The 14,215-nt window shown below is 35.9% G+C and overlaps 1 protein-coding gene across 2 annotated transcripts in view; it reads left to right on the top strand.

Annotated features, from left to right (window-relative positions):
* The window catches only part of pacsin3 (protein kinase C and casein kinase substrate in neurons 3), a 33,096-nt gene extending 20,996 nt beyond the window's left edge, over window positions 1-12,100 (top strand). For both annotated transcript variants that reach the window (XM_059346974.1, XM_059346966.1), the window contains 3 exons: window positions 4,832-4,974; window positions 5,928-6,094; window positions 9,354-12,100. In XM_059346974.1, the coding sequence (XP_059202957.1) occupies window positions 4,832-4,974; window positions 5,928-6,094; window positions 9,354-9,469 (426 nt within the window). In that variant the 3' untranslated portion in view covers window positions 9,470-12,100. The remainder of the gene's footprint in view (window positions 1-4,831; window positions 4,975-5,927; window positions 6,095-9,353) is intronic.
* Window positions 12,101-14,215: the final 2,115 nt, after the last annotated feature.

Genomic DNA, 14,215 nt, shown 5'->3' with positions numbered 1-14,215 from the left:
CACACACACACACACACACACACACACACATAGATACAGGTTTATGTAGATGTTGGTGGAAATCTACAGGTTTCACCCTCTCTCTGCAGACCTGCAGGCCACTGAGACCAACCAATATTTACAGATCTGGGAAAAAGAAGCACAAATTATTGATTCTTCAGAGTTTAATAGAAAAGTTCTATCTCATTTTGCGAGATACGCTGGTTTTCTGTGCGTTACGTGGGAAGATTGATTTCACTTATATGGAAGACCAAACTGCCAAAATTAAAAGTAAATAAAAAATAATGACTTTATTAATAATTATTGATTTATTGCCACTCAGTGCACCAGAAAAAAGAGCAAAAATATGCAATTTTCTAGTTTACCTTTGTTCTGATCCCCCTATTTATTTACCTTCCTATTTAATTTTTCCTTGTATCTATTATTAATTTAACTATTTATTTATATATATATATATATATATATTAATATGTATCTATTTGAAATTAACTATTTTAATATTTAATGTATGTAATTTTGCTTTTAATATTTAATTTTATTTAAATGTATTTATATATATATATATATTTTTTTTTTATTAGTGGTATTTCCCAAACTCATTTATTTCTGTATTATTTTCTTCATAAATTTCTTAATGCATTTCTTCTGCATTATGCCAATGAAGGGATCTGTAAATAAACAACTCACTAATACACGTTTTATGTCATTTGTTTTATCTTTGCAAGGACTAAATTAAAACAGCTCTTTTCATTGGACAAAGCCAGGCTCGCCTGTCTTCTAAAATGTATTTTTGCACAGTTTAAGTCAACACTTGCTGTGAAAAAGCTCTTTTATCCTGAAGTTAAAAATAGAAGAAGAGTGAGACATGTATCGGTTCTTTCCAAGTCCTTTCATTTCCTGAGCGGTTATTGTGAATCCAGCCTGAGGATGATATAACCGATTGTGATCAGTTACACGCAGGCATTTCCACACCCGCCTCACTCTCTGTCCCACACTCACAATGAAGGAATTGTTGTATTGTCCTATTTTCTGTCTGTGAAAAGATCTGCGAGTCATAATGGAGATACAATCATCTGGATTCCTGCCCTCCACTTTTATTTTTGGCAGCTACACACTGACTGACTGTGTGTGTGTCTGTGTGTCTGTGTGCGCGTACGCGTGTGTGCTGTTCCAGGCCTGCAGCCTCGAGTTTCATATCAAACAAAAGAGTTGACATACAACACTCATAAAGCAGCGACTGCACCACATAAAGTCTATTTGAAGATGTTTTTAAAGCTATTTGTCTATATTTGATGGGAGTAAAGATTATTCTGGCCAAGTTTAAACGAAGCCTGTCAAGTGGCAACGCGTTGAACGTCATTCAGTCGGCTTCAGGCAGCAACCTCCAGGTCTGAAAAGTGAAGTTAAACCTGCATTCTTTGTAATGTCCAGCAGGGGGCGACTCCACTGGCTGCGAGAAGAAGTCAGATTGTAAAGAAGTCTATAAAAAATGACCCTACTTCTCACTTGATTTCTGACCTCAGTAAACATTGTCATAATGGCTTTATGGTCTTAATCATTAGTTTTAAGTCTTCTTTAACCCATTTAGGCCTAAAACGCCTGGAATAAATGCCTGTAAAACCTCTGGGCGATTTAAAAAAAACGTGAAGTTTTTCTGGAAATTCAACAGAAGTGTCAACGCCTATTAAATAATCGATTTTCAGCCTCTGTCGCAGATAGAAATGAAATTCAAAAAGTATTTGAGAGCTTATATATGTCATATCTGAGCTCCCTCTACTATAATCGTCTTCCACCATGATTTCAGTTCTGGAAAAATCCCATGTTGCAGTGGCGTGCATTGCATTTCATTGGACAAGAGACCGAAAATAGGTGGAAAAAACTCCAAATACTACAAAACGACGAATCCGCTTTCCCGGCTTTAATGGTAGAATAACGCAAGAGTGCCCCCGGTTTTATTGGTAGAAATGCGGTAATGCTTTCCCGGCTTAAATGGGTTAATACAGCATGATATTCATTTACTAAATTATGGTCCATTTAGAGTAAAATAGATGATAAAGCAGGTTTGCTTTAAGGGGAGCTACCTTGTAAATGGCTACTACTACGTTGGTTTCCAGTTTGGTTGTCTCCACTTTGGTCAATTTCAATTTTCTTGTTCGGTGTTCAGTTGCACTAAAGGTCACTCTGAGGAGTTGGCTGTTTTTGCACTTGCTAACCAAGATTGCTGGTTAGCGCAACATAGCTCCACCCTCTTCCCCAAATATGGTTGCTTTCTTCTTGTCATGGTTGTTCCCAAAAAGTTGCTGTGGATGCTGTGTAAAAATACAGAATGCATCAAACAAATGAGTGTACTATATTTTAGGGTGAGAGGCTACTGAGGTTCTTACGGTTAAATTCTTAATATTTTCTTTTGTTCTGTTATTTTGTGTGGTCTCTTTAACTTTAGCTACACGTTTAAGTTGCTAGTCTGGGTGGCCATATTGTAAACACGCATGTACATTGACTTGTTTTTGTTCCTTCAGGAATCTGTAGGCTGATTTGAAAAGTGTGTTTCTGAAAGAATCTTATGAATTCAGAAGGAGAGGAAAACATTCTAAGTCCCCCCACTCAGCATTTATAAGCACCATATAAACAGTTAATTATATATTCATAACTTACTATGATGTGGTTATATATACAGTTTGTCAACAATTATAGTTTCCCCTACTAAGACATAATTAATATCATTACACCTGTGTTTTTTATACTGTCATCTATCAGTTGTCTCCACTTATGGGTGCTTCAGGGGAATAGCTGTTGACACAGGATGCATTATAGCTCCATTATTGTGTCTTATAAACAATTAATTAACCATTTATATTCTGCTAATGGATGCTAAAATAAAGTGTTACCATTTGGGGTAGCAGTGTAACAATAAAGAGGAGAGGCTGCTGTGAAGTTTAAGTATATAAACACAAACAGCTTGAAGGATAATTCAGCTGTTTTGCCATGAAGTCAGGTGATAATTATGGTTCAGACTAATGTACAGTGTCGAGATCAGGAAGTAGGTTTGTTGAGAACGTTGGGAAACAGAACAAATACGTGACATTTTCTCCACATTTAAAGAGGATTTGGAAATGCATTTTTAGCTGTAATGACAAAGTGAACGCTGTTTATCTTCCACAGTTTTTTCTCAAATTGAAAAATAAGTGTAGAGAGAGACGTTGGCAGAAAGAAACGAATCTCTTCTGTCCTCTGAGGAATCTCCTGGCTTTCCCACAGCGCTGCTGACACGCAAACAGAGAGCCATTGTCCCAACACACACACACACACACACACACACACACACACACACACACTGTCTTTCTCTCCTTTAAGGACTTTCTGTTAACTATATTCATTCATAACTCAAACTTTACTCTTCTGCTGCATGATGAAACCTTAAAAGTGTCAATCTGTAATCATCTTTTGTTAGAGATAGAGACTGAGCGTGCGTGGTGTTAATTCTATACTTGTGAGGACAGTTAGTTCAGACACACACACACACACACACACACACACACCTCTCCTGGAGAGCGGGTAGTTTGGAGGTTGTTCTGAGCTCCTCTGAGACTGTAAATACCAGTAACTGAATCCACCGCCACCTCCTTCTGTCAGCACCCTGTTATTATGGACACAGTGTGTGTTTGTGTGTGTGTTTTTGTCTGGGTGTGTGTCTGATCAGACATTGATTATGTACCACAGGACAGGACTGGTCATTAACTGACCACTCAGACAGAAAACACATTTGTTGGTGTTTTTGTTCAGTTTTTATTGTTTTAAATAAGTTCTATTTATCATTTTCCAGTAATAAGCTTACATACAAGTCCAATCCCCAAAAAGTTGGGACGCTGTGGGATGTAAATAAAATCAGAATATATATAAAGTTCAAAATTAGTCTTTGTTTACAAAAGCAAAAGTTATTAAGTTTGAACATTAAATATACTACAACTAATTTCTTTTTACAGTTTTTAATTGAAAATCTGTTGTTGTTTTTGAAGTTTTTTTTAAATTGGGGTTGATCACACACATATTAGAATATGCTGCAGTTTCCCACAGGATTATATATTCTTTTATTGGAATATAAATACAGGAAAAATGAATTCAAATCTACTAAATTTGACTGCATCGTTACTATTCAAACGTTGACGGTAAACAAGCTACAAACTGACCACCATGTTTATAGGAGCTCAGCCTGTGACTCAGCGAGCAGGAACTTGCTTCCTCTTTTCTCATGGTTTATTTCTCTGCATTCTATTGTCCTTTTCCTGCTCGTCTCTGAACAATCAAGTAAGGACAGATTAATGAAGAGTAAATTTTCAGCTCAAGTTTAAATATCTTGTGATAACTTGTGCAGTAAGCCAATTTGTGCCACTGCGGGCAATTTTTATATGAATTTACATGCAGTCACATCGTTTCTAAATCAGAATCATATTCTGTCTGCTTTGCACTTTAAAAATATGCTGCTGGCTTCATGTTGTCTTGAAAAATTTCCCAAGAAGAAGCTTTTTTAACACAAACTGCACTACTTTTTCTGTACAGCGCCCACTATGGCCAAAGTTGACAGTTATATGATGATGGCTCATTGAATTCTCTTGAGTAAGCTAATTTAAAGACATTATTATTATTATTTTGTACAAAGTACAAGTGCGTAATGTCAGTACACATCACTATCTATTAAAAGTTTTCTGACATTAACCATTATGTCTCTGGTCACACCGTGCAATGTAAAGCTATAAAAGAAAACATCCCTGAAAGACTTGAGCATTGTTGCATTCAATTTTTTATGAATTAAACTTTTCATGTGTATGTGCAGGAGTGGTCTCCTGAGGCGAGTCGCTCCATCAGCAGGAAGGAGCGAGGCGGAAACTCTGAAGACAACGTGGTCACCCTCACCAACATCGTGTCCTCAGGCGGAGTCGATGCCCCGCCCAGTCCCATCACTCTGGACAGCAGCAGGTAGGAGACACCTCCACGTCTGCTGCACACTTACTACATTATTATCATACTATGAAGGCACCATTTATTGTCTTTTAAATGCAGTTTCAGTGCGAACTTAACGTCTTATGTTTGATATATTTCTGTGTCCCTGTAAAGCATTTTTAATTGCTTCTAAATGGTCTATAAATAAACTTGCCTTGTCTGTGTAGTACATTTAGGGAAAATTCAGTCAAAATAAAATTAGAAAGTGTGAGTTTTTCCAGGAGCTTAGCTACATATTTTCTATAGCTGGCAGCTTCATCACCGTCTCTATAAACTGGTTTACAAACCAGAGCTCAGTGTTGTTAAATAAACTCACTGAGGAGATTTTTTCACACACTCTGTTCTCCGCTGGACGTCCGTGATGACGACCGTGATGCGGTTGCCAGGAGTTTTGTGACGTTACTGCAGCACCACATTTACAACCTCTCAGTGGGGCACATTAAGTTTAAAGGGCTACATGTGATGTTCAGTAACCCGGGGAGAAAGTACGTAAATCAGGCTGCAAACACATACAGGTCTGCAGCTTTATTTAGGTTTTTATTCAACTTAATTTAACTTAAAGCACTAGATGCTTTAGGACAAACAACAGATTTCAAAGTAAAGGTTTTAAAAAGTATCAACACCTTTTTAATAATGGAAAAGTTTTAGAATTGTATATAAGAAATATTAAATGCATAAATGCACATGAAATGCATAAATATAGCCATGAAATGAACAAATGAGGCAATACATTTATGAATAAATATCAATATATAAATGAGGCAATATAGTTAAATAAATAAATTGGTTTTTATTTTTATTTTAAAACCTCCCAACTCTTTTTATTTCCATCTGTAAAGCTGCTTCCACACCAACATTTTATATACATTTTGGACATTATATCATTTTTATATGTGTGTCTGTGTGACGTCCTGCCGCTCTTCTCTCAGGGTGAAAGATTATTCTTCGGACTGGTCAGACGAGGAGAGTCCTAAGAAGCTGGCGGTGAACGGCGTGGGGGAGGCGGAGGACGAGGAGGATCAGGTAGAGGCGGTGCGAGTCCGAGCACTCTATGATTACGCGGGCCAGGAGGCTGACGAGCTCAGCTTTAAAGCAGGTATTAACACTGACTAACGCTGACAGAGGGAGGCATCACAGGGCTGGTTTCTGGATTGATTGATCGGTTTTAGGTTTACATTAGCTGCTGTCATCAAATGTGCAAAACAGAAACTAGAAACAGACTAAAACAAGTTGTGTGGACTCATTGTTTTTGTTAATAAAAATGTTATTATTTTGTTTTACTAAAATTCCTGAAATTGTATTTGTTTATCTCTTAAGATAGCATAATTATATTTATCTGAATTAAATGAGAAAATGAGTTCCTTTAGATCAACTTTGCAACTGATTTGCACATTTTTATGAAATTACAGCCTCAAAACTGTATATATTTATACGTCCTGCGGTCCTGGTAGTCCAAAAATGATAAATAATTGTGTTTGTTTTCCAGTGATGCCTCGTCTTAACACATTTACACAAACACTCATGTTAAACACATTTCAGACATGAGAACTGATGATCAAATGCAGTAAGACTGTAAAGTTTAAGCTCTGCTGTTACATCTTACTTCAGTCTGCATGTCAGTCAGCACTGTCACCTGTTGGGCTGTAAATGCATTAATCTTGCATTAAAGAGATAGTGTAGATTATTTGTGAGATTAAGTGTGGTTGCATGAGGTGGCAGCAAAATATAATTTAGCCACGAAAAAATTATCTATCAGTTTACATATATGTGTAAGCTTTTCTCCCTACTCTGCAATTATGCTCTCTTCAAAGCCACCAGACTCCATTGACAAAAACAGTCATTTTAGTTAGTTTTTTTGTGTTATTTTGTGACTTTGGTGAATCTGAACTAACCCTTTAAAACAAAGAAGCCAAAGAAGCACAATAACATGAATAAACTGATGGAGACAGCGGGAGACCAGCAACTTTCAGCGAGGTGTTTTTGTCAATGGAGTCTGGTGGCTTTGTAGAGAGCGTAGATCGATATAACAGCTTCAGTTCTCTGTCGGAAAAGGCTTACAAATGGAAAAGTAAAACAGTATAAATATTGTAAATGTATGTTTAGCAGCAGTACACTGCTTAGCTTCCATGTAAGGGTGAATTTGAGGCCACAAACTGTCAGAAATACACTCACTACGGATAAGAACCTCATACAACTCCACTTAAAAAAAAACAGACTATCCCTTTAATGATTCTAGAAAACACAAGTGATTGTTTTAGAAACTGAGCAGCTAAAGTAGGTTTATAAAAACTTTGTTTATGAAATAGCAGCTGGAAAGGAGGCTTCTTCCTCATTTAGTTGCCGTCTGTGTTTAGATCAAGGAACGGAAACAATTTGTGAAACTGAAACAAATTTTACTTCTTTATAATAATATTTCTCTCCATCTCTAAGATTATACCTCACATGTGAAATATAAAACGTCTCATTTCTGTTCACACGTAAACTCTCTGATAACATGAGAGCTGCTTGTTCCTGCATGCTGTGTGCAGCTGTGACAGATGTGAAGTTTGAGCAGCTTCATATCATCTGTTCTGTCTGAAAATAAAAGCATTTTGAGCAGCTTTTCACAACAATCAGAGGATTGATGCTTTTATTTAATGGAGTAACTTGCTGCTCTAGTTTTCTCTCTTAGTGTAAAAATTAAAAGCTCAGCTTTATTAAATACTCACACTGCTGTTATTATTCTGGGAGGAAATTAAACCTTCTCTGAGTGGTTTTATCTTCCTGATCCACTGGATGTTTTAAATGTATTATATACTAATTAAAAGGGATTATCATTAGAATAATCTGATAAATAAACATTCAGTCATCTGTCAGGTAAATTGAGTAAAGTCACCTTTATGTAAAAAGGTCTTTACACAAAACAGCTGTGGAAACATTAAATAGTTCTATGATAAGGCTGAAGAGACTTCATTTTGTTAATGTACTTTGTTGTTTAATGAATCACAATTATTACTTCTACAGTATTTACAGTCAGATACACAGATTTGTTTTTACTTTTCAGTGCAGATTTCCTCTCCTCTGACCTTTTTATGACAAGAATATTGTACTGTACTGTGTGTGCTATGTGTTCTGATGCTTGGACAATTGTTATTCCCATATTGTCTTATATTTAAAGACTTACTAAAATAGAAATTGTCTATTTGTAAAAAAGAAGATGAGAAAAAAACATTTGAGGTAAACGTGGCGTAAAACCAAACATGGAGCTAAAAGAGGCTAAACAGCTTAGTGATTAAACTCTACATTGTCACTCAGTTTAGAGCTGGAGGTAACTGGTTGGTTTGGCTGGTTTTCTGTGCAGCTTGAGTCGGTCCTCCGCAGGCGGTCCTGCCTCCTGGGGGTTCAGAGGGACACTGAGTTAATGAAACCTGATGGGACCACAGAGGGAGACACCTCAGTTTGGAAAAGCTTTGCTGAGCTCAGCTCTGCTTATCCTGGACCAGGACCAGGTCGCTGATAAAATGCGACAACCGGCCTCTGTTCCTCCAGTTTTATCACGAATGGGTGCACCTGAAAACCACGAAACACACCCGAATCCCATTCAATAAAAATTGTCACACTGAAAACACACTGGAAAAAAAAAAAAAAACAGAATGCAGAGATTTGAGACCTACTTTAAATTGGATGCATATATCTAATATCTAATGCACGAACTGGGAAATTTTAGTACACAGCATCCAAACTCTTTTGAAATCGATGCTGTTTTTAAACGATTTAATGTCAGAAAAGTGGGTTTAAGGAAGAAAGGCAAAGTGGCAAATCTATAAGAAAAAAATGTGCAGATTCATGAGATTTAAAGTGGTGAATCTGCAAGAAAAAAGTTGCTTTTCCCCCCACTTTTTTCTCGTAAATCTGCAACTTTTTTCGCACAGATTTGCCACTTTAAATCTCTTAAATCTGCGGCTTTTTTTCTTGGATATTTGCCACTTTAATCTAGTAAATTTGCAACTTTTTTCTATATATGAATTATTATTACAAGTCACTGAAGAATAACTCTGTTTGTGCAACTGTTTCTTGCAGATTTTTTTTCTAATTTTTTTTACTTTTACATTGGAGGTCAAGGTCAATAAAGTTAATATTGTTATATTATTATCATACTGATTGTTCAGATGTCATGGTGTCACTGTCTGTGGCGTAGCCTGATCTTTGCTGATTAGCTGGAAGAAATCCATGTGGTTCTATGACCAAACAGACAGACATGGGGACCCCATTTTGGATAACCGCTGAAGTTACCAAATATGGTTCTTCGCCCGATAAATGGTGGTTTCAGCACTTTTTCTTTAGTTTAAATTTCCTCCATCTCCTTCGTCCTGCAGGCGAGGAGCTGCTGAAGATGGGCGAGGAGGACGAGCAGGGCTGGTGTAAAGGTCAGCTGAGCAGCGGGAAGGTCGGCCTTTATCCCGCCAACTACGTGCAGCTGGTGGCGTCCTGATGCCCCGCCCCCTGCGATCACACAGCCAACGGTACAACTCAAGATGCCAGGACCAATCAAAGCTACTAGTGCTGACACGTAGACGGTGAAACCAGACAGTTTTTGGTGACTGACTGTTGAACTCCTCACTGTTACTTTTTTTTTCTGTTGTTTGAGCTGCGTTTTTGAAAATCAGCCAGTGGGAAAAGTCCACTTGTTGTGAAAGGCTGTTTACTCAGCCGAGGTCAGTGAGAGAGAAGTCTCCGGACACGGACAGAGGTTATCAAACTCTGGAGTTTTGGTTTTCTGCTCACTGCCATCGTTTTTCACCTACTAGAGTCAGAAAATCCACATTTAATCAACGAGGACGAAACCTGAGTGGAGCAGCAGTGAGAGGGACTGTGATTGGCTGAAACATCTGTCAATCAAACCCCAAGACTTTCTTCTTCTTTTTATAGAAACATTTTGACATTTTGGGGGAAAAGCTTATTAACTTGCTACTCTCATATAAAACTAAAGCCGTTAGCTTAGCTTAGCATGAAGACTGGAGGTTTTATACACTTTCTTTTAGAAGTAAAAGTCTGTTTTGTGCACAGAAAACAACTGTTTACATGCACAAAACGTTATTTGTCCATAGTCCAAAAAAAAGACAGTATTCCTTCTATACTAATTTACATGGTAAACGAAAATGAACCAACCTTCTTGAAAAGGTCTCTGTTGTTATATTTGCATAAATCCAAAAAGCTGTTGATAGCTTACCTGTTAAGTCTTTCATGATGTTTGATAGAGCCCAACAGATACATAGAGTAGTAGTGTGAACTTAAATATTGTGGCTCTGAAAGGCTTCATTGGTACAGAACATTAACAACTTCTCTGATTTAAAAAGGCAAAGTTACACGTTTGTGTACATACAAACATTGAGGTGGAAGTGAACTCCAACTCCCAGGGTGCATTTCGGCAAGAAACACTGAACTACAATATTAAAAAAACAATCCGTTTTATGTAAATATGACTTCAGATTAAGATTAAGATTTCCTTTATTAGTCCCACAATGGGGAAATTTCAAGAATTACAGCAGCAAAGTGGATAGCAAAAAACAGTAAATAGTAAACAGCAGTATAAACAAGAAATATAAGCAAATAAACAAAAAGTAATAAAGTATTAACAATTTACAATATAAACAAGTAGAAATCTAAAAAACATTAACAACTAGAACAAAAATAAAAAACTTAAAGAACATTATATACATGTAGACAGGGTCAGCAGGTCTCGTTGTAATGATTGGGATACTCCGGAAAGTCTCGGCATCCCTCGTTTGGCCGACAGTGACGTTGTTACTGTTTATGAAAATTAAACAAGAATTATTTGTCTATCACATCTTAACATCTGCTTCATCTTGTCTCAGCCTAGGAAAGCTTGTTATCATCCCCAAATTAGTGACAAGTTTGTTCAGCTCATTTTCTTTTACCGCTGTATCATGAAACTGGTGAAATCAGCAAGCAAGCTTCATAAAGAGCCAGCTGCTTAATGAGTCGGCCTTAAATTTAACAACTTTAAATGCTTTATCCACATTTTCTTGTCACAGCTCACTACTGTCTCCAAATTAGTGACAACTTCATATTTCACAAGACTGATATAACTGCCGGATGGACATACAACACAGCTGAATTCTTGCGAAAAGCTTTAAAAAAAAAAAAAAAAGGATCCTTTCTAGCCATAACCCTGTTCCCAGTCTTTATGCTAACCTAAGCTAACCAACATTAAAGCCTTAGTATTCTCATTTGAATCAACTTCCTGTTGAGAGAAAAAGTAATTTAAATTGTAAAATGTGGGATTTTCTTCAGTAGATTTCAGTGCTCCAGCCTCTAGTGGCCATCAGAGGAACTGCAGCTCTTCGTCTCCACTCTGATGTTGAATCAAACAGATGAAATAAACCTGATAAAGACTGTCAGTGCCTTAGTCAGCGAGGCGCCCCCTGCTGTCTGACCGAGGAACTGCAGCGTGCTGACGACCTCGCATCTGATCCGGCAGAAACAAGCAGAATCTCCTGTTACTTTAATACATTTTCACTTAATCTTCAATTCGCTCGACGATGGAATGCTTCAGTTATTTTGTAGGTTTTTAGGTGTGACACTGAATTCACTTTCTCTCCGGTTTTTTTTTATTTCCTTTTTTTTAATGTGATAGCTGTATGTTTATATTAAGTCGACTGATTTTTGATTATTGATGTTTCCTTTTTTTTTTAAATAGCATTTTTACAGTCAACTTATTTACTTTCTAATTTATTCTCTTTAATTTAGCATTTTAGACTGACTGAGGCACAGAGAGTTAAAAAGTTGACTGTTTAGATTTGGGTCATTTAACTTGGGCTGCAACTAATAATTATTTTCATTATTGATTAATTAATCTGCAGATTATCCTCTCGGTTAATTATTTGGGCCATAAAATGTAAGAAAATAGTGAAAAATGAAAATTTAAATGACCAAATCTGTTAAATTTAATATAACAAAGCAGGGAATCTCTGAAAATTAATTGATTATCAGAATAGCTTATTCTTCTGCTGATCGTCGCAGCTCGACATTAAACCTGTGGAAGGAGGTTTGTTCCTAGTTTTGTTTCGCTGCGATCATGAAGCACCTTCAGCATCTGAATTACTTGGTAATATTCTGTCTGTTTTGGGGTTTTTCATGTTTTAAGTTTGTGGTTTGCCTCCTCTGTCCTCGCTTCAGCTAACCCACGTAGACGCCAGAATAATAAGAGATAATAATAGAGATGATTAACGCTTCTGTGTTGCTCCTTTATTCTTTCCTTTTTCTTTCCAAGATTATAAAATGTACAGAACTTAAAGTGGGAAGCAACAATAAAGAGCTTTCTGTAGCTGGAGGGTTGACAGACTTTCTTTTGTCCTCATGTCACTTTAATACTGCAGTAATTATTATGTCATCCTGCAGAGACTCAGGTAAGTACATTATAGACTCACTTACATTTTTCTTTAACCAGTATGACATGACTCACATTTGGAGGAAACACTGGAGAATTATCTAGTTCTCTGTAAACCAAATTTTGAATCTTAACTCAATTTGCTTTCAGTTTGCGGGTCAATTTTGGAGGAAATTGGCAACTATGGTTCCACATTTTGTTCTGAATTGCAACAACGAAGCATTTAAAATTTGCTTTGGCTACAATTTATAGCTCTGAAATATGTCTTTTGGTAAAGAAAAACATTTTCAGTTTGGTATAATGTTATTTAATAAATCAATAATCTCATTGATGCTCGCTACAGAATTGTTAAATTACCTTTTAGTAGAAGTTTCCTCTGGGTTGCTAAACAACAAACCAGCTATCAAGTTATCGTATCATATTTTAATCTTTGAACTCTATGACCTTTCCCTATATATTTGTATTATATTTTAGAAAAACAATGTGCCCAATGTCTAAAATATAGATACATGATGAAAAAAATGTCTCAGAAGCTACAAGGAGTTTCAAGCTTGAAGTATTTGTTATCTATGAACTCATAACAAGTTAAAAATGTACACATGAAGTATAAAAAAAATAATATTTCATAAGGGGAAACACATTTAATAGAAACAATGAACAAAAACAAAATTTATCAAAAATCCTAAACACAAATTGGGGGAAAAGTGTAATTTTACATGTGATCTTGAGTTTTACTGTTCTTTGCCAAAAATGTGTCTGTACCACATTTCAAGACTTTAGAAGAATCAAAACAAAAGTTGTCTTTTTCATTATTACAAGTCTTTGAGCAAAAATGATTGACAATCCACACCCAAACATAGAACGCAGAGAATGTTTCCTGTGACCTTTTATTTGAGAGTTACCTGTTGAGATGATGTGTGTGTCTGTGTGTTCCTGTGTGTTCAGGTGTCCAGAAAGTTTGAGTTCTGCTTACTTTAAATCTCAGTAGTGCCATCTGGTGGTTCAACCTGCACTCTGAATACTGACAAACACAAGCAAAGTTCCTACAGCTTTTCCAAAGTAACTTTTCTTGCACTTTTTAAGCATTTTCAAGCTTCTCAAGCACCTTACAGCTGCAATAAATTACACACTGATGCAGTTTGCGCAGTTTACATATTTAACGTCTTCATCACAGTCAATCAGATGTTATTGTCCTTTAAACAATCAAACTCATTGTTTTAAACATCCATAATAATGATGATAATAATAATACATTCAATTTATATAACAATTTTCTAGATACTCAGAGACATTATATATACAGTTAGTTACAGTAGTTGACATATTTTGACTTAAACCGACCTGAAGCTATTTTTGGCAACATAATTATTTTGCAGAAAAATGTATTAAAATTGCATGTGTGTTTATAGGTCAGTTTGAAAATGCAAATTCACTTTTTTTTTTAACTCCCTATGTTACTTCGGACATCCCAGTTGCATTGATGAAACAATTAATTAAAAATATCTATTTGAATAACATTTTTAATTTATTATATATACTTCAATTATTTTTATTGACATACAATGGCAAAATTAGAATCAAATGAATTTGACTTGTAATCTATATTAAAATACATTTCTGCATGATAAAAAAAAAACAAGAAAATGACTTTATTTTCTAATAATAATTATTAATTTAGAATCAGATTGATGTTGAAAATGCAAATTCAATTTCATTTAAAAAATGTGTATCCCAGTTTGGGAACCAGTGCTGTCAGTAAAAGTCGAGGATTTTATATAAAATAATAGTTATATTTAAAAAAACTCAGTTTGAGCCAGAGTTATGAAA

This window comes from Centropristis striata, chromosome 2, assembly GCF_030273125.1.
Source record: "Centropristis striata isolate RG_2023a ecotype Rhode Island chromosome 2, C.striata_1.0, whole genome shotgun sequence".
NCBI lineage: Eukaryota > Metazoa > Chordata > Actinopteri > Perciformes > Serranidae > Centropristis > Centropristis striata.
The sequence above is the reverse complement of the archived record's forward strand: the minus strand, read 5'-3'. Positions and strand labels throughout refer to the sequence as shown.